The following is a 21,121-nucleotide window of genomic DNA, read 5'->3' on the forward strand; positions in this document are numbered from 1 at the left end:
AAAATGCTGTAAATTGTGAACATTTTATAGACCATTTACGTCTTAAATGACACAATCAGTAAATGAATCACTAATAAAATTATTTGTCAAAAAGACATTCTTTAAACACATTATTCATGGCAAGAAAAACATGTATATCTTATTTTATTTCCACTTAAAACATACTTGTGCTCAGAAACAGTAGCTACCATTTTAGGTTTGGATCCTCTCCTGAACACTTAACTGAAATATTTTTAACAGTGATCTCATGTATGTCAGTGTTTCCAAAATACAACTGCATCATCACTTGACACAACCACTTGCTTAAAACTGTCTGATGCATATGCCAATTCAAAAAGCAACACATATTTATTTTTGTCTAGCTATTTTGCAGTGTCCACTGCATACTCACACTGTTTTTACATTTTTTCTTTTTTCTTTTTTCTAAATGCTGGGTTAGACTTAACCCCACCACTGGGTATATGGGACAAGTGGGCTGATTTTAACAGTTTTACCATTTAGGTAATCCTAATTGCTGGTGGATCATTTGTTCAATATTAGCCTACCTTTCGAGTGATTAATTTTGACAGTGAACTGCACTGAACTTCATGCTTGCTTTACTTGAGACAGCAATGCCACTGGCATGTATTTATTTTTTTTCTTATCATTACATAGCCCATGGAGAAAAAAGTTGTTTTTTTGTTGTTGTTTTATTTATTTATTTTTTTTTACCTGAGATAGAAATGGACGCTTTTATAAAATATTAATCTGAGCAGGAAGCATGCAATTTTGTACTCTGAGATCCACTGGGGAAAAAGCAGATTTATGGAAATGTTCAAGTAGAGAACATCTCAGGCCCACATGGAAACCACAGTGAATGTAGCCTATTTACCACAACTGAAAGTGCTGCTACATCATATAAATAATGCTTTCCTACGTACTCATTTTGCTCAATATCTATAGGCTATAAAACATTGCCAGCTTTTTAAATGTTTCATTTATTGAGCCTACTATTTTCACGTTAAAGATGATTGACTATTCACTTTGTTAAAAAAAAAAAAAAAAAAAAAAAGAAGAAAGAAAAAGGAAAGAAAAGTGGTACCAACAAAACTACGCATGCGTGCTGCTGCCAACCAAACAAACCTCACAATATGGCTGAATTTGGTTAAATATCAGAGAATCCAAGTGTCAGACGCTATATATGTGATAGAGAACAGCGTCGACCAAAATATGAGGCACTTGCAGCGTTTCCACTCGACACGAGGAGTGTAACCGAAGCAGGAAGTCATCCAACGCTACCACTGAATTTGTCGTCTTTGTTTTCAGTTTGGCACACGGCCGAGCCGGCAGACATGACGTCACTTCCTCAAGTTATTTCCATTTGTTTGTGACAAACCCCAGCAGTCATTTAGTACCTTTTCTTTTTACACCAAAGATAACGATACCGTTTAATCTTTGCAATATGTCCGGGTGAAAACAGCATTTCACATCTCTTCTGGACACTTTTGTTCTCTGTAAAAAAAAAAAAAAAGAAGAAGAAAAAAACTGCAGGAAATGTTGTAGTTACCAAACGTATTAGCGTTAGCAAAGACAGGAAAACGTGCGTCCGCGAACAGAAGTAGTTGGCCAGCTAACGTTAGCAAGCTAGTTTGGGTTAATTGGCTGCCTATTGTTAGCAGCCCTGTGCCCGGTGTCGCTGGTGTCGCTGGTGTTGTGGTGTTGGACAACGTTAGCTGACTTATTCACCGCTGTGAGCTGATGGAGTGCCCTCATCTGAACTCAAACGTGAGCTGCGCTGTCGATTCATCCAGGTTTCCTCACGGCACCCCGTCCTCCTGGTGTTGTACCGGTAAGAGACCTGTGTTTGTCTCCCTTGTCTGTTCACATTGACGCCAAATCCGACGTTTTTATTTATGTTAACGCAGATCACAGATGTCCAGGTATAGAAGAGGGTCCTAACCTCTGGTCAAGCCATTAACATTGCCTCATCTGTGTCAGCTACTATGACTATAACAGCACAACAGCTATCACAAGGGCAACTTATAGCTACTTAATAACATATCATTCCTCGTTAAACATATAGTTAAGTTACCCACTGTGGAACTAATTGGGCTACAACATCTTTGTCTTATTAAACTGTTTAACTCAACAACTAAGACAGTTTCATCTTCCATCTCCAGTTTGCAGGTCTAATAAAAGTCCATGGATTTGCCTCACCTGTCAGATGGTCCATTGTGGAAGGTAAGTTGAGTTGGTGTCTGCTGAGTTGGTGGCAACTAAAGCTGCATTCAAGAAAACACTTACATTACTTTTGGTGGCCATTTTATGTAGTCTGGCAAGTGAATCATAGGACCATGTAAGGGCTGCAATATCTACATCAAGGTTTCGCAGTCAGACAGTGGTGGCTGTGTTTAAACACAACACTCAAACCCTGAGGTTTAAATATATAGTTTTAAGTATTCAATTCTTACGGAGCTGCAGGTGCATCACGAGTTCCTGCCAAGCCCATTTTGGCTTTTTGTGTTTTAAAATGTCATTCATGTTGCAGAGCGAAGTGTTCATTTTTCTTTGATGGACTTTTCTTTGAGAAACCTAGATGGTTTTAGATGGACCCTTTTTAGAACATAGACAATTGATATTGTAAAGAGAGAAAAAAAAAAAACACAATACTGTGCCTTGTATTGTACAGCACAAGTATACTATAATCTTGAATAATGTACAAAACTTACATTTAACAGATGATAGCACTTTTTAAAGTTGTGGTATATGTCCAACTAATTAAGTAGTAGGCTAAGTTATGTAATTTTCAGTTACTATTGTTGTTTGGACAGGGTTTTGAGTTTTTGAACTTGTGGGTGAAATATCAGTTTCATTATGAAGCAGACAAATTCTATTTTTATCCAAATGGTTAGATGATTCTTTGAAGATTGTGGAAACACTGTCAAAACATCAGGGAGTGTGAGTCTTCCCAAGATCAACAAGGGTTTTCCCTTAGATGCTGATGTATTTGACTCAAGTGTAATGGTAATACACACGAGAAATTAACAGATACGTTCTGGTATATTAGAAGCATTGTGGTTTTTCTGGAGAGCATAAACTAGGCCTATACACATTGACAGTTGTGTTATAAATTAATGTGCTTTTTGTCTAGATATGTCAATGGACATGCAAAGAAGCATTTTGAAGAGAGTCAAGTCCTTGGCCTCAGTCAAAGGAAGGGAGAGAAACAGGAGAAGGAGAAATCCCATCACTCCGTCTGCATGGACTGCAGCAACTACAGCGTATTTTGGTGAGTGTCCTTCATGACCAACCTATCTGTGTCTGCAATCTGTGACTCACCGTGGGGCCCTGCAAAAGTGCAGTCATTAAAACGTTTAAGAGTCAAAGGATTGCTATTCCATGGTAATGGGAACCAAATGTTTTTTTAAACAATCCTCTGTAATGTATTGAAGCTTGATCAGTTACTTTGCAAATGATCCAACATTCTTTGGTTGCAGCCTAGGCCACAAATAATCACGTTTATCCCCAGTAAAAACATTTACTAAAATTTTATAAACTATATTCTTCAATATTCTATGAAAACCACTTTCACCATGTAAACACCTGCCATGCGTGCAACATGCTACAACATGCATGCACTGAGACCCAATGCGGATAAACTGATCACTGTGTTTGTTAGACAAGATTTTGATGGTTTCAAATCTCATGTTTAATTTTTATGGTGTTTGTATGTGTATGTCTTGTCTGTTGTGAATTTTACAGTTATAGATGTGATGAGTTTGCCGTCAATGACACCAAATCTGGACAGGTGCAGAAGGTGAGGGAACATCTTCAGAGTTTAGAAAAGTAAGTACGACTATGAAGAATTAAGTGTTAATTTTTTGTGTCATTGTTTTATTTTAACTCTCCTTGGAGGGGGACCCATTGATGTTTTAATAAGTGTTAGTGTCCAGATAAAATGTTCTTCTCTCTTCCAGCTCAGTATTGATGGGTGACAGACAGAGGAAAAGAAAACTTCAGGATAGCCCTGCTCCAGACAGCAAATTGTTAAAAGACAAAGTAAGTGACTGAAAATATTTTTGATTGTTTTCTTTTGTCAGAAGAAGGAAACTAGCCACCCTGCAACTGTGTTCTTATAAAACATACAGTACTGTACTACCACTCAGCCTCTGTGCATATTTTCCTTTTACAAAAGGACAGGGCTCCAATTTAATATGTTTCTACAGAGCTCTATACAGAGTAAGAATTTGTAATAAATCTGAATTTTAGTATAAATCGTCAGTTGTGTGTGTGTGTGTGTGTGTGTGTGTGTGTGTGTGTGTGTGTGTGTGTGTGTGTGTGTGTGTGTGTGTGTGTGTGTGTGTGTGTGTGTGTGTGTGTGTGTGTGTGTGTGTGTGTGTGTGTGTGTGTGTGTGTGTGTGTGTGTGTGTGTGTGTGTGTGTGTGTGTGTGTGTGTGTGTGTGTGTGTGGTGTTTAATAAATCTACATAATAATGTGTCTCACTTTTCCTCGTCAGGATGGAGTAGTTTTAGGTGCTACAGGCCTGCGGAACTTGGGCAACACATGCTTTATGAATGCCATTCTGCAGTCCCTCAGGTAAGGCTCTGCACTTGGGATGAGGTCTGTGGGTGGTAAACTGGGTTTGCAGCATGGTTTAGTAGCTCAGCCCCTGTAAACCCAGGGCCCCACGACCAGTCATCCTTTATTAATACAGTCTGGGGCACAGTCAGGGGGATTACATGGGCTGCTTGGAAACAAGACACAGTTAAAGACCAGATTTTCCAACCAACACTCATTTGCCTGGTTCCTAAAGGATTACACTGATTACATTGTGTACAAATTCAGTGCGCAATGTACAAATTAAAAGGAATTGGCATAGATTTTAAAAGTGGAAATAAAGGAACTAGTTGCGCAAAATTAAAGTGTAAATGAATGTCAGGAGAACTGTTGAATGACACTGACATTTCTGAAATCCTTAGTCGGATACAGTAGTTGTGGCAAAGCAGTTTTAAGTGCTGAGATATAAATATGCCTCACAGTGCTATTTTTATGCACTGGTGGGAAGCTACATTGTCTTAAATTTGAGTAACAAACCCAAAAAGCATTGTGGTGTTGTCAGAAGATCAAACTCAGAAAACAGGAAATCAGAGAAAAGAATGACATAACAGGGCACATTTCTAAAAGGTTTGAATCTGCCACTTTATCTCTGCAACTAAAAATACCAGAGAGTGAATAGTAACTAATGGCTGCTTGGAAGTTTGGAAACCAATTTGAATTGAGAAAAAAGTAGGAGGAGAGTTGACTTAGTTGATGATAGTCCTCTTACCTGTTGCCATTTGGTAAATTTTGCAAATCTGAGGAGCTATGAATGTTATCACTAAACGTTCTGTTTCTTTAACAGCAACATCGAGCAGTTCAGCTGCTATTTCAAGGAGCTGCCTGCAGTAGCTCTACGCAGTGGTAAGACAGCAGGAAGAAGGATGTACCACACCCGCAGCCAAGGGGACAGCAGTGTGTAAGGTCCTCTTCTGGAGGAGGGGCAATTTTGGGGGGGGCTGAGTGCAATTAATTGTGAAATTAATTTCAGCAAGTACGGAATTTGTTATGTTGTGAGTGATCATGAAAGATAAACTTCTCAGAAGCTTTTCTCAGTAAGATCGTAATAACAGTAATTATAATGCTTCTGCAGAGGATGATTCAAGTAGTCCACAAATGGTGTCACGCCATGAATGACAAGAAAACATATTAAACAATGTTTGCATAATATTGCATACAGTGTTATAGATTTTGATGTGTTCATATGTTAGGCATTGGTAAGTCTTTTGCAGTGATGTGTTTTCTTCACTTAGTGGAGTGTTAGATGTTTTAGGGTCAGGTTGCGCCAGGTTGTGCATCGCCGGTAACAGGCTTGCTTTCTGCTGATCAGGTCTTTGGTGGAGGAGTTCAGGAAAACCCTTTGTTCTCTGTGGCAAGGGAACCAGACCGCCTTCAGTCCAGACTCCTTGTTTTATGCCATATGGAAAATCATGCCAAGTTTCAGGTATGCCAAGAAGACTGTGCAGAGCATTTGCCAGAATTAAGGTTTTCATACCAAACACTTTCTTTTCCAGTTCAGTTTTCTGTCTTTGTGTTGAAGTGTAACACGAAATATTGAAAATATTGACTTATTGCAATGGTGTAATTTCAAGCTGTGTTTGTGTGTCCAGGGGCTATCAGCAGCAGGATGCCCATGAGTTCATGCGCTACCTGCTGGACCACCTCCACAGGGAGCTCCAGTACAGCCGGAACGGGGCGTCTCTCCAAGTCCCATCTCAGGATGGGGTCAGGCTCTCCACAGGAGAGGGCAAATGCTGCATGTAGGTCCATCTAACCTCACAATTATGTGTGTTTTTGCCCGGTTATGTTAGTGTTTTTGCTGTTTTTCAGCTGAATTTATATCGACCAATTAGACCTTTTGCACTATTCTGTTAGCCTTCCATTGCCTAGGGCTAAAAATAGGCCAATAGGGCGCACTGTGTTGAATTTTCCTGCTAATTCTCATATTGGAAGCAGATTTGTTTTTTGACTGTTAAGATACTAAATTTTCTAGATCATTGATCTGCAGGATGGTCATTAGTGGTAATCTATGCTAATACTGATGGAACACAAGGAGATTTATACACATTAAGCGATTAAAACTGCTTTATGTTTGCCTTTTTGATTCATTATAGAAATGGGACTGCCAGTGTTGTCACATCAATTTTTGGTGGAATACTTCAGAATGAAGTGAATTGCCTGATATGTGGGACAGAATCTCGGAAATTTGATCCATTCCTCGGTAAGTTTTTGTTAGCGACTAATCATTTGCACCAAGGTGAAGAAAGGTACAGAATTGTTCTCCTTTTCAAAAATGTTGTGACCTGGCAAAAGCATTTCTGGTGGTGCTCAAAGTGAATGAAGTCTCTTTGGGGTATAAAAACCAAGCATGATAGCCTGATGTTCTGCCACATCAAACATTTTTTATTTTATTCCTTCCTTTTTAATCTTAGATCTGTCTTTGGACATTCCCAGCCAATTCAGACAAAAGAGAAGTAAGGACCAGGAGCCAGGGCCGACATGCACCTTACGTGGTAAGTTTCCTAGTGTTAAAGGCAAGACATTATGTTTTTGGCAGTATCACATTATATTTGCCAAAATGCTGAGTTCAATGGCAGCATTTTGTATTTGTCGGTTTTGTTTTTAGACTGCCTGCGTAGCTTCACTGACCTGGAGGAACTTGATGAAACTGAGCTGTACTATTGCCACAAGTGTAAGAAACGTCAGAAATCCACTAAGAAGTTCTGGGTCCAGAAGCTGCCAAAGGTAGGAGACGGAAATCCTAAGTTTACATATTACACTGACTGATTAGTCTGTGAAATGAAGTGCTCTAGTGTAACTGGATCTTTTTCTCTTTTTTTTTTTACCCCAATTGTAGGTTTTGTGTTTGCATCTAAAAAGGTTCCACTGGACAGCCTTTTTGAGAAACAAGGTTGATACCTACGTGGAATTTCCACTGAAAGGCCTGGACATGAGGGGCTACTTACTTGAGGTGAGCTGAGACGCTGATCGTGCAGAATATGCATGATATCGGTTTTACACGGCTGTGGTCCAGCCAAGGGATTTTCAAGGAATTGTAGACATTCTGTGGCAACTGAGGGTGCTGTAAAAGGAAGTATGGAATAATCAACTGAAAATGAAATGGGTGCGGCGTAGTTGGACAAAGTCAACGGTCAAAATCGACGCAAATGCCACAGTAGGTAGCACAACGGGTCAGAGGTCAATTACTAGTTCATCCCACTTCTCTGTGATAATCAGCTGCAGTTCTGTGGCCTGCAAAAGCACGGACAGTGCCCACACCACAGTATGCAACACAAACAAACACTCTCATAAATCCTCACTTTTCTCTGCATCCTCTCTTTGGGAAGATTTAAAGAGGAAAAACAAGTCTGCTGAAGTGGTCATTGTGGAAATTTTTATTGGCTTTACCTCAGTCGTACTTGTAAGGACCATCGGAAACCACAAGAAACTAATGTGTTTATGCCAATTTTAAACCTTTTGTAATGAAGGGGTATGGTTTGGTAACTTAAAACAGGAGCCACTGGTGACACTGTGGAAAAATCAGGAGGAAAATGCCTGACAGCTGACTTTGGTAAAACGTGGAAGATGACTAAAGACTGTGGTGAAAGTACGGAACAAACAGAGCAGCCACAGACAGCATGAAGAATAGACAGTTTGAAATTTGAATATTACAAAAGGTCTGTTCATGTGAACAAATTGCAATGGCTCATTTGCAAAACTGGTGATTTGGTGAAACTGAATTTTTCCGTCCCACAGTCAGCTGATGACAGAATGAGATGATACAATGAGGTCACTTTTGGCCTCTGCTCGACCGGAGACAGGCCACATCTGGAAAATGATGGGGATTGTCTTAAAATTACATTGTGTGCACGCAAATGAATTGGATGTTTTAAAATAGACCAAAGAAATCTACATTTTAAAGGACTTGGTAACAATAATGGGCTGGCCTGTGTTATTCCAGTGCCACTTATAGTCTAATTGTTATTTATCAAGAGCATCACAGATCTCCAGCCTGTCATGTGGGATGAGGCAAGAGCATCTGTTTAGTGTTCAGGAAGTGAGCAGGGCTGGACTTGATGTTTACTAGATTTGTGCCAAAGCATTAAATATAATGTACTAAGATTCTGTGTCAGATACCAGTATTCACCCTCTGAAGTGTGTGAATACTAAGGAGCACTAGAGGGCGCTATTGTAAAGCTAATCTGTTGATGACAGTCTTTACAGTGGGTACAAAGAAAACCCCTTCACGTTATTCAACTGTCTCTTTAAGTTGTATCATTTTTAAGTCAGTGAAGCATCTTCTCCACATATTAAAACAAATCTGTATTTTATTATAAGGCCTCTGTACCACCCAGGATGATTGGATTTTAGACTACCATTATTTTTTCATGTGTCAACCAGTGTGGAAGTGAGACCTCTATTTGTACCCTCTTCTCTGTCTACTCTCATCTTTGGGCGACAGTGGTGTGAGCGGAACCGAAAGTTCAGAGAGGGATTTTCTCATCACGCTCTTTTACATTTGCAGCCAGAGAACTCATTACCAGGGACTTGCCTGTATGACCTTGTTGCTGTCGTAGTGCATCATGGCTCTGGGTGAGTAGATCCTCAGTATTTATCAGGTTTAATCTCATGATTTATTTCAGGGCCTAAAATGTATGAAACTGTTATATTAGTGAAATGTGCTTGTCTGGGAAGTATCTTACTTTCAACTCACAGAGAGACAAGTTATAATTGATATCCACAGCTGCAGGATTTAAGTGTCATCTGTGTAATTCTAATTTGCTTTTTTAATGAGCTCTTACAAGAGCCTCAAGCTGCAGCATCTTGATATCAGATGTATTCTAGATTTGCATTTGTGACCACGGTAGCACAACCAACAGCTGTGTCCCCACATGGGAAAAATAAATAAATCAACTGTGAATCTATACATTATCGTCTGCTGATCAGTTCTGCCTGCCGCTGCTGTTGGCCGTCAGTCACTCCACTGCGTTAAAAAAAGCCTTGTGGACAGCTGCTGGTTAAAAATTCATGAAGCCACTAAATGCTGAAAGGCATTAGACTGAGAGTCCTTGAAAATGTGTTTAGAAATGCCAAGAGCAACTGTTAATTTAAGTGCTGCTGTTTTTACCCTTGGCCTCCGAGTGGTGATGTTGCACCGTTGCGTAGCCGAGCGCATCATTCTCGCTTCAGCAGCAATAAATCTAGTCTCTGTCAGAAGCCACGGAGCAGAACGTAATGTATACGTCTGTGTTCACAGGGTTGGATCGGGGCATTATACAGCATATGGCAGCCACAAGGGCGGCTGGTACCACTTCAATGACAGCACAGTAACTCTGACCAATGAGGATGCAGTGAGGAAAGCCAAGGCCTACATCCTCTTCTACGTGGAGAGGACCGGCCAGGTGGCCTCAGACATGGCTGCCACGAACAGCACAGCCACAAACAAACCTGCTGTGGACACGGCAGCTGTGGACAGCGTTAGTGTCTCTTCAGAAGCGGCTGCTCAGGACAAGGCCGGAGGAGACACAGTAGCCACAGGCAGGGTGCTGACGGATGTGTCAGCCTCACACGCGGCTCCCTTGGACGAGAAAGCCTCAGATAATGCCACGCTGGAAAGTGTTGGCAAACACGTGGCTCCGCTGGATGAAGCTGACACGGCGTCAGCGGAGGCCGAAGCAGATAGCGATACCTCAGACAAGACCACAACGGAGGAAGTTAGCCAAGCTATAGAAATGGTTGCACAGTGATTTCTCAGGCTTCACCGGCCTCAGACCAGCTCCTCACTCCATTTGGGCTCCACCTCGGCCACATCTCTCACAGTGCTTGATTACGATAGTTAATTTTCATGTTAGATATATGTGCAACTATTTTGTTTGTATGACCTGCATGACGGCATCATGTATAATTTGCTGCTTGATTTTTTTTGTTTGTTTAGTATGACTTTCAACATTTATTACCTTGATGTTATATTGGTCAGAGAGGTAGATTTCTCCGTACCTAATAGATTCCAAAGGTGATCGTTTAAAGTAATGAAGTAAAGCTTTAGCCTTGGGAAAACCTCAGTTGGTCCAATGTTTATCCTAGACTGATGAGATTCATTGTGTCAAGACAGTGTGTCATTGTAACATATTTGGAGTCTTTGTTGTTTTTAAAGTTTCTAATTTTTATATTTTCCACCTCTTAAGAATCTCATAGTTTATTTTTTTCCAGGTATTAGGGAAGATTAGGATTTAGAATGCAATGCATTTATCGACTGACAATTGCTCATTAGGGCTGTAGAAAGTTGTTTTAACCTCTTGACCAGAACCAATGTGAAAGAAATGATCATTCTACAATTGTTTTGTTTGTCTGTATCAGTGCTGGAGACTCTTTTAACATTTTATGTTGATCTGAAATGGGCTGAGACACAAGCCCAGATGAAATTCTCTTTTAAATTATGTATCTGACAAAGTGAACATGACAAAATACAGAAGGAGAATCTTTTTGTTTTTCAAATGCTTGGTCTTCTTTTTTTGATTACACTCATTAACTTCCTCCGAACTCCTTTAGTGATTCAGCCAGCCCATTACCACAACCAGACGATCTGTGGTAGTGAAAACTGAACGGGTAGATAAGGTTGTTTGTCTTGACTGTGTCAGTTTTTAGCAACCAAAATTATTGTATCTATTAGGTAATGATGTGGAACTGTGAAGAAAAATATCAAGTTTTAGATCAAGATTGAGTTTATTTGTGCAACAGTTCTTGCTTCCGGAGGTTTTACACAATTAATTTCCCAGATGTTAGTTTGCAGTGCACTGAAAAGTAAGCTTTAGGACAGTGGAGGCAGATTTGACTGCATAATAATGATCCTACACAGTTAACAGATTTATTGTTTACGACGTGTTTACATTTGTTAGGTTTTGTTGCATTTCCTTTTCTGGTATAACAGTAAAGTTATGTTTGGTTTTTGGATAGAAAAGTTATTTGAAGACCTCATCTTGTACTCTGGGAAATTATATTTAATTTTTCATTATACTAGTATGTCAACTAAATGATTTTCCAGTGAGAAATGAAAATGATCCAAAGCCTGTTGTAAGCGGGTTGTTTTTAGAAATACCCCTTTATCTTATCTAAGTTTAAAATCAAAAATATAAAATAATAAATAAACGAATACAATTTTCCAAATTCAAACATAATCTTTATATATTGACTTGTTTACCTGTGATGTAATAGGATGTTATTGGGCACATGCACACCAGAAGCTGCTTCGTGTTTATATGCCCAACACCCTTATTATAGCCTGTAATGGAAAACCGGCTTTGATATGTTCAAGTATGACCTTAGAGGAGAGAGTGAGCACTTTTTTTTTTTTTTTTTACCATGCCCATTTTTTGTTGTTTTTTTCACCCCCCTCCCTCTGGCGAACATCTCCACCCACACACACACACACACATTCATAAGAGCTCCCCTCGGGACACGTGCCAGCCAGTCAGCTTTCTCGCTCAGGCAGAAACAAGCGCTCCTGTATGTTGATGAACAGCTGCTCGTCCTCGCCTGCTCACAGGTGGCTGTGGGCTCGCTATACTCCGTCCCCCAATAATGACACAAGTGGCCTTTTTCTCCTTTTGCTCTTCCTCTCAGAGGCTACATCACAGCTGCTAATAATGAGCTCACACACCGCATTGTGTTTTGTGCTATAGTGGATACAGACAGTCAGAGTACAGAGTGAAACCAGCTTCCCAACGGGGGCATTTCCCAGTGTCCCGGGTGTTTTTCACAGGTTGATGATAACAAGTGGAACAGAACGTAGCTAGTAATGTAGCGTGGACTGATGACTGGTATATAATGGTATTTTTTCCCCCTTTGCCATCTCAGTATGTCCTCTGTGTTCCAATTGAGCAATTTCAGACTGAGTCATAGTTCGCCGTGTTCCTTCAGGCAAAGTGCTGCGTAACAGTGTTTGTGCTCGTGACTTTCACTCACATGAAGGGTGTAGCCTACCAGGTTTAGGTGAGGTCTGAATTATTAGCCTCGGTAATTATCTTGAATATAACGAAGGGAAACTTTTGACGTCATAAAAATGGGTTATTTAAAGGCTGTGTTGGTTGTAAAGCTGCCACCGTACATGCTACGTTTACAGTAACAGACACTGCGGTTTGTGTTGAAATAGGAGTTTTTGCGTCACCCTGTTGGGTGTGAAGTAGGCTACATTATTTTGCCTTACAGGAAGTGTGACGTAACTGAAACAGCATCCAACTGAAACATCCCCTCAGGACACAGGTGTGAGGACTCTTCTTAGATTAAGACCTTGACATTTAATTGCCTCCTTAAAAGTTTTTTTTTTTTTTTAATTCTCTACTTGCTGCTTACTTTGCTGAAAAACAGCATTCCTGTGTCAAACTGTCCTCACATATCACTGCACACTGAAGGTGAAACGTCAATCTGAAGAAATGACACAAAACATTTTGGAGGGGATTGAAGTCTCAATAACAGCTGCATATTTTAACTAGAGGAATTTTAACTGTTTTTGTATGGCAGTGCATTTTGGAGGTGTTTCTCCTTTTACATGTCAGTCAGTCTGTCTGTATGTGAGAATTAGGCCAGGGCAGAGTTAACATCTGGCCCATTCCACTGCTTGCTGTCTGTTGCGAGCCATGACAGATGGAAAGGGAGCGTATGGCTCAAACACTTCCATCTTTGACTACACCGGCAGTTGTCTTCCCAAAATAGCCTGCACTCCACAGCCTTATATGTGCAGGCCTCCAGCATGTGCCTGAGAAGGCATCATGTATCTAGGCCACACAATGCAGGCTGTGGGCTCATTGTTGCTGTCTGCCAGCAGGCCTATTGCCGCCTCAGGGACGAGGCCCCTCTTTCTGTCCCGGGACAGCTCACCATGCACCTCACCCAGCTCAACCATGAGTGTCTCCTTCACCTCTTCTCCTTCCTGGACAAGGACAGCCGGAGGAGTTTGTCATTTACCTGTCACCATCTGCGTGAGGTCTTCCTGGACCCCGGCCTCTGGAATCTACTCCGCTTCAGCTCGCCGTGTCAGCTGAGGAGAGACAACTTTGTGCTGGGACCCTCACTGCGTTACTTGACTGTTTGCTGGTATTCCAGCAGGGTCCTGCAAGTGTGCAACATCGAGGACTGGATGAAGAGCTCGTTCCAGAGGGACATCTGCAGCAAACACGAGAGCCTGGCCAGCACTTTCCTGGCCCATGTCTGCCATATGTGAGTGTCTCTGTGTGGTTTCCCTCTGCTTTGTCATGTATTTCAGAAGACATCAGACAAAATCATATTTTTAATGATCAGTGACAAAATACACCACCAGGAGATGGCTAAAACATCACTGGTGACTTTCTGGCTTGTGACCTCCTAAACAAACTGATGTCTGTGACCTGTCATAACCTGTGCAGGTTGCAACTACTCCAAGCAAAAAGGAATTCACATCAGAATCAGCTTTATTGGCCAGTATGTTTACACACACAGGAACTTGTTTTGGCACATTTTGTCTCATATAGACTTTGTGAAGACACAGACAGACAAGAACAAGACGACATATACAAAAGAACCAAAATATGTACAAATAAAATATATAAATATATAAAATGTAAACGTTTCTATAAATAATGTGCAGAGAAGATGGAAAAATAGGTCATATAAAAATAAGCAAACCATCCTTTCTCAGCTTGAATCTTATTGGTTCTTATATACAAGCCCTCATAGTTATCCTGTGACCCGACTAGGCTGGTATCAAACGTGACCAGTTTAATTAACATCACTCATAACACCCACTATACAATTTTTTTTGAGTATATTTTTTGGGGGGCTTATTGCCTTTAATTGACAGGTTAGTTGAGAGAGACAGGAAATGAGGAGGGCGCCAGTTCTACCCACTGAGCTAAACGGCGCCCCACTATTATTTACCTTTTTGGGAGGGTGGGTGGAGGGGGTTCAGTGTTCCTGTCCTATCACATTATCAGTCTCTGTATCTGCTTTTTACAAGGCAATGTGAAAATGCTTTCAGGAGTGTGCGGTTTCACTGTTTAGTAAAACCAACATGATCACTTTGAATATTGGTTTAGAAATTCTCTCTCTTTTCAGACGTGTCTCAGGCATGATCAGTTTTTCAGAATCATTCACACCCACCCCAGGGAACAAAATAATTTTCTATTTGGAGGAACATGCATTAGTGAAACTGCCATGTTAAGTGTTAGGCAGCAGGGAAGAAAATCATTAGAAACAGATGGTGTATCTGGAGCTCTCTATAGAAACAGAAAAATGACACATCTGTGGGACATAAGCCTAATTCTATTAACTAACATAACTGTGGTCAGATATCAAATTATATTTATTCAATGATGTGACAGTTGCATTTGATAGGCCACTGAAACGTAGCTTTATTGGCTTTTGGCCCCCGTGCGCTGGCTGCATGCAGGAGTCAGCCCGGAGAGGCGTAATGAGGTCTCTGGATAATTTCTTCGAGGTAGCCAGTAATAACCGTTGATGTGAGGGCGCATGGCCACTGCAGCTGGCTGGGTGGAGAGGAGAGGAGAGGAGGGGAAAAGGGCTGGCTCATGCAGCTCAGAGTATGACCCTGTGAGGATTTCCTGTATTGTGAAATTTGAGACGCAAGACATGCGAGCCGTGAGACCAGTCAAAACTAGAACCACCTACTTTGTCTGGGTCCCTGTATCTCAACGCGCTCAAGGCACACTCACTGCATACTGATAAACCCTCCCAAATAGTCTGAGGGAGAAGAAAGCAAGTGCACGTGACAGAGTGGGAGGGGACACAGAGAAGCTGTGGGGGTGATAAAGAGTGATTTGGCTGCAGACCCTCCTAGTCAGCTGCAGACTGGATATTTACGCAGGCAGGTGGAGCTTACAATTGGCTCTTTGTTGCTGTCAGAGGAATGAACATGTGCATCTGTTTCTGCCTGCCTCTTCCTGGATAAGACTCCACGCAAACTCTGACGCCAAGCTCATGTCAGTCTTTTTTTCTTTTCTTTTCTTTTTTTTTTATCTCCTTGGAAAAAACTGTACAACATAACATGTCAGCGGACTTCTTTATGTGCAGTTTCTAGTGTAATGCTTCTCTCCTCTCGCACAAAACGAGTGCAGTTAATCAATTATCATCAGTAATTTGATTTAGATTATCTTGACATCACAGCATTGGACTTATGTAACATGAATTAACATGTTAAGCGTGCCATGTAGTGTAGGTTGCACAGTGGGTGGCACAAGAAGCTTTGGCTCTAATGGTTAAATCTTTCTGAGTAGTTTCATTCCACCATTTGGATAAACTGATGCTTTCTCTTTGAAGCTGAACACAAACACATATGAGTGACTGTTTAGGTTATGAGTTATGACTTCTGACCACAGTTTCGGCTGCTTTTAGAAATGTTCACCACCAAATTAAGACAGTAAAAGGCATACAAAACCTATTTAGGATGTTCGAAAGAAACATTTTTCTTTTAGCAGAGCAAGTGAGGGGAGTGTTAAATATACGTCTCAGTTCCTTTTCGAGTTCACTGGATAATTTGACCAGACAGAATACCCGTCAGGAAACCAAAGAGGTCATTAGAGAGATGATTACAGGTTAGTGGTGTGGTGCTCTGCTTGTGCTCAGCTCAGACCAGACTGCCCCTCTGTGTAGTGTGTTTTAATGGGAAATACATCAGGTCCCAATGGAAACAGGGAAACACATGCAGACATTTCTGTGGCACACCGTATAGATACAAGTTGTCGACAGGCAGGGCAAAGAGAAAAAAATAAGGCAAGTGGATTTGAAGAGGATAGTTTAAAACAATATACTGTAGGCAATTACCTGATTTTGAGTGATAAAAGCAACAGCAACAACAGCCCCAAAAGCCACCACCGAGTGGCTGTCGGGGCTGGATTATGTAACAAAAGTTGATGATGTTTTTTTACACCTATCATGTTCACTACCGTCTTATGCCTCCAGTCCCGAGGCACACGCTCGCACAATCAGAGTGCAGCTGAATCTAAATGCCACCAGCTTTGAGCTCCTGTCATGCCACTGCTCTTCCTCCTCCTTGTTTCTTTTAATGTCAATACTTTGCAGTCACATCCGCTGATAAAACCCCACGTAAGCCCCCCGCCTCCATTGCAATAATGAAACGGAGCACGTGGACTGGCTATGCTATCCCATGTTCAGAGGTTACTGGGGCAGCAGCCTCAAACACTTGCAGGCAACTGGAATATGTTTGGCTCACATGTGGTAAAGTGGTAAGATTATGTAAGTCTTTATGTAATCTGCATCAGCGAACGTGAATGACATCCCCGGTCCGTAGCCATCTGAGTGTCTGTCTGCCAGCTCTGTACTGCCAGCCTGCCAGTAGGCTGCAGTGCACTCCTCATACTGGGTGGAAATAAGCAGTTACACATATGCATTTTCACAGAAACCATTCACATTCATTTTTTAGAAGTCATTCCTATGAAATGTAGCATTAGAAAATGTTTTGTTTTGTTTTTTAACATGCTGTATTCATCAAACATCCTGCAATTGTTCTGTGCAATAGCAACATACTCCATTTATTCACAAAAGCTTGTTAAAGGACGGAAACATATGAGCCCAGTGGGACCCAGTGTAAAGAAAAAATAGCTTGCACTGGGTATTGAAACGTCTGTCTTGAAACAGATCATGTTGCTGCCTCTCTGTGGTGTTGGATATAGCTCATTCACATATAGCTCAGATCAGACCCCCTGATCTACAGTATATTGTTCACCTCTGTTATCTGATCCTATAGTCAAGAGATCTGACGAGCATTCATCCTCCCACACGCCAAACAGCAAAACTAGTCCTTCTCCAAACAAACTCATTCTGCCGTGTAATATAGCCTAAGGTGTGATGAGTAAGTGTGACTCAAAACAGGTCTCCTTCACGTGTGTGCAAACCTGTCATTGGTTAATAACGTCACAACCACTGTGTGTGCACACAGGTGCCCCAACCTGCTCCAGCTCACCCTGTCTGGCTGTGGACACATCACTGACCAGGATGTGGTCTCCGTGCTGCAGAGCTGCAGGAAGCTACGCCGCCTCCACCTGGAGAACTGTGTCCGCATCACCGACTGCAGCCTGCAGGAAGGTGTTGTGGCTCATGGGAATAGTCTGGAGGAAGTCAAGGTGGACTTTTGCAGGAACGTCACTCAGGCAGGCCTGCAGGCTATCAGGGAGAAACGGCCGGAGATCCAGCTGAGTGCAGAGAGGAGCGCTGATATGATCCCTGATAGCAAGCCTGTGGAGAAGGTGCCGCTCAGGAGGACGCTGCAGAAAGTCCTGCTGTTCTCCTGAAGGAAGTGCTTCACATGGACCACATGGAAAAAATTGTTTACGGACTTGCCTGTGTTTTTTTATGATTTTTATTTGTATTTAAAAGAAGTGTTTTTGTACCTTTTTTAAACATCTTTTTTGTACATCACGTGCTGCATATGAATCTCCTTTACCTTATGTGTCTTTCAAGCTCTGTTCCACATTATTCTAACCAGAGGGAATTCCACAAACACACACACTTATATAACAGGTGGCCTTGTCAGTTATTGATGATGAATAAACAATGTAATGGTGTAACTTTAAAATTCTATTTGTCATTGTGGCAAATGCGCTTATTGACTTTCTTATTGAGAGTTAGCTGAGAAGATTGATACCACTCTCTTGACTGTGCAGTAAATATGAACACAGACACTTGGATTTGCTCAAAGTCTGGAAACCAAAAGTAAAAAAAATAAATAAATAATTGAACAGTCCCTTTTATTCACTACTTCAGTAATTAACACAATGTATTGTTTGTTTTAATCCATACAAATACTAAAGTGAAAAGGAACTTTATGTGAAGGTGGTATCAAGTCTCAGCAAGAAAAGTGAATAAGCATAATTCCCAGAAATGGAAAAAAAATCATTCCTTAAATAGCATAATATAGCATAATTAAAATACCACCTCCCCAGAGAGAGTTACTGTATGCAGACCTACATGGTACAAAAGAACAGAGGTTGCATGGTTGCGCCGTGCTCTGTGTCTGTTATTGTAAGACATGTCGGTGCTGGGAGGAAGGGTTCTCCTAGGGCAAAGTGGCCGTGTGCCTGAGCTGTGATTGGAATCATGTTATATAAGACTGTGAGACACATGAAAGTAGGTTGATTAGAGGAGTGTGTCTGTCTGTAAATGCCATGTGACAGTTTTATTGCAGGCTGCTGGGGCGCTCCACGTCTACTGACTGCATCTATAACCATATGTTCTCACAAAAGGTCACCTTAATGAAGAATAAGATTTTCACTCCTTCCTACCAGGACATGTGCTCTTAAGATATAATGCTGTATGTAGCAAAATCTTTGTTCACTTTTGCTGTTAAAGAAAGGTCACAATACTGTTGTTGTTGTTGCTGTTGTTTTAATTTAGGTATGTGTGTGAGTGTGCGCTCGTGTATGTGTGTGTGTGTGTGTGTTTTTTTTTACATATTTATTGGTTATAAATTCAAATTTGTGATGGATAATAAAGTTGTTCTGAAACTAAATCAGAATCCCCACAATGATGAAGCCATGAAAATTACATCTGCCACAGTTTTCAGGTTTATAAAATTCTTCTTCTTTTAACTGCTCTCGTTCAATGATGGTGTTTGTGTTTTGCTATAATTCAAAAACAATCACTTATATAAATGATCATGATCCCTTGTGGAATCACTACTGAGGCAAAATCTTATCTAAATATACCTATGTGTATTGAGATATATCTGTGTTGGGGTATTATTGTGAAGATAAAGTACTCCTAAATGATTGTAAAAGTTCTCTCTGCTTCATTATCCAAAATGTTTTAGGAGCAATTTGAAAAGCAGCCACTCAGCTTTTAAGTCATTAGACGAGCATTATGAGCGCTGTGAACAGCAATTTCATCTTTCCAGTAAAAACCACATCTTTGCATACTGAGACGATAAGAGTCGGAACACATTCAAATTAGAAACACGATCACTCTCTCACTGTAACAGCTCGGTACAGGTACGTGGGATCCCTATTACACTTCATATACGGGACCTAGTGAAATATATAGTGCAATACACAGTGGGTGGAGATGTAATGTAAAATAATGTGTCGTTTTCCTACAAAGAAAGCCCCAAACCAACCAGATAAATATAAGTCTGTTATTGCACTGAGACAGAGGCTCACAGTTTGGAGGCCAGAAAGCAAATGCTGTATTATTTAGTATCAGAGAGACATGTGTTAATGGCAGTGGTTGTCGCAATAGACCATTAAGAGTTATGAGTTCCAGGTGTGGAAACTCCTGAGGCCCATCCAGCTGCCTAGTGCACTACACCACATGAAGACGAGTGAGACATGTAACAATGCATCGCTTTCAAGACGTCACTACTCCGCATGTTTTCTTCTGGGGGCAGGTCTTTCTTTTCTTTTCTTTTTCATTTTCGATCCTGTGATTTCAAAAGATGTCAGTCTTGACAGACCTGTTGCCCAGATGCGTGTCCTTAAAAGCACTTTTGCTGCGTGAGCCATTCAGTGTGAGGCAGCTGTAGCACTTTTTGTTACCACAACAGTACTCATGTGTTGTGTGGCTCCTCCTCCTTTATGCAACTCCTTCATTATATCTGCATTGTGACTAAAGTATCATGGCACAGCCTTCACTGTGATGGAATCCAGAGAGAAGTAATGATTCGTGTCGGTGAACAAAAGGCCAGCTTGTGTTTGAAAAGAGTGGCTCTGAGTTAAACAACCATTTTCTGTGTGAATGATTTGATATTCAAAGTATTCTGCAAGCTCATAAATGTGTTGTAGGGAAATGAACAGTATCTGCCATTGAGACGCTTCATGTTGTACAAATGTTCTTCTCTACTGGTACTTCCAGCAAAGTCATGATCTCCTGTTGGGCTCATTTAGTTGTAAAAAAGACTGGTCATGCGAGAACTGGTATAATTTAAATCCTCCAAGATCAAATGTGGACCCCCACATGTGCCTGTCTCCACTTTGGAGTGTTAAGGACCTAAAAAAAAAAACTTGTTTCAGCAACCTTCCCTGAGGTGGAGCAGACTGCTTTGGGGGCAGGGGATAACTGTGCCTTCAAACAAACCACGCTTTGCAATTATATCCCCTCTTTATGAGAACAGTCTGGGTTCATGTTCAGAAGTGCTTGAGCTGAACATCGTGCCAACTTCAGCTCTCTGGTTGAAGCATCAATCAAGATGAAACCTTTTATCTTTATGACACAGCTTCAGAAAACACATTTTAAAAGCGAGAGGAGTGTTTGAGCCAGACATCACATTGCCATTTTTCACCTTTCTTTTGGCCGTGATCGTATAGTGGTTAGTACTCCATAACTGAGGACACAAAATTATTTTGATGTAGAATTTCCTTGTTTGACGATGTGCTTTGCGTAATACCATAGATAAATAAAACATCCAAATAGCTCATGTCTGGATCACAAGTGTTTGAGGAGGTATTTAAATTCTTTATATTAAAAAAATAACAAACAATGCATGTAAAAATATTTCATTACAAACACAAGTAAATATTTGATTGGATTAATAAACATCATTTTGATG

The 21,121-nt window shown here is 40.9% G+C and overlaps 2 protein-coding genes across 2 annotated transcripts; both read left to right on the forward strand.

The window, feature by feature from the left end:
• The first annotated feature begins 1,448 nt into the window (after positions 1 to 1,448).
• Positions 1,449 to 10,996, forward strand: usp3 (ubiquitin specific peptidase 3). Its single transcript, XM_083973166.1, has 15 exons — positions 1,449 to 1,828; positions 2,160 to 2,220; positions 3,131 to 3,268; positions 3,742 to 3,825; positions 3,957 to 4,038; positions 4,496 to 4,575; positions 5,381 to 5,494; positions 5,906 to 6,019; positions 6,186 to 6,335; positions 6,690 to 6,796; positions 7,008 to 7,088; positions 7,202 to 7,320; positions 7,433 to 7,546; positions 9,101 to 9,168; positions 9,833 to 10,996. The coding sequence occupies exons 1-15, from the start codon at positions 1,738 to 1,740 to the stop codon at positions 10,320 to 10,322; spliced, it is 1,893 nt and encodes a 630-aa protein (XP_083829292.1). The 5' UTR covers positions 1,449 to 1,737; the 3' UTR covers positions 10,323 to 10,996.
• Positions 10,997 to 13,306: 2,310 nt separating this feature from the next.
• Positions 13,307 to 18,929, forward strand: fbxl22 (F-box and leucine-rich repeat protein 22). Its single transcript, XM_083972974.1, has 2 exons — positions 13,307 to 13,788; positions 17,522 to 18,929. Exons 1-2 carry the CDS (start codon positions 13,322 to 13,324, stop codon positions 17,871 to 17,873), a joined length of 819 nt encoding a protein of 272 aa, XP_083829100.1. The 5' UTR covers positions 13,307 to 13,321; the 3' UTR covers positions 17,874 to 18,929.
• Positions 18,930 to 21,121: the final 2,192 nt, after the last annotated feature.

This window comes from Trachurus trachurus, assembly GCF_905171665.1.
Source record: "Trachurus trachurus genome assembly, chromosome: 6".
NCBI lineage: Eukaryota > Metazoa > Chordata > Actinopteri > Carangiformes > Carangidae > Trachurus > Trachurus trachurus.

Bases quoted from the DNA above. Each gene is read 5' to 3' on its own strand.
- usp3 (XM_083973166.1), top strand. From the start codon at position 1,738: ATGGAGTGCCCTCATCTGAACTCAAACGTGAGCTGCGCTGTCGATTCA. The intron at 2,221-3,130 runs GTAAGTTGAGTT...CTTTTTGTCTAG, and splicing joins CAGATGGTCCATTGTGGAAG to ATATGTCAATGGACATGCAA. The intron at 3,269-3,741 runs GTGAGTGTCCTT...TGAATTTTACAG, and splicing joins AGCAACTACAGCGTATTTTG to TTATAGATGTGATGAGTTTG.
- fbxl22 (XM_083972974.1), top strand. From the start codon at position 13,322: ATGTGCCTGAGAAGGCATCATGTATCTAGGCCACACAATGCAGGCTGT. The intron at 13,789-17,521 runs GTGAGTGTCTCT...GTGTGCACACAG, and splicing joins CTGGCCCATGTCTGCCATAT to GTGCCCCAACCTGCTCCAGC.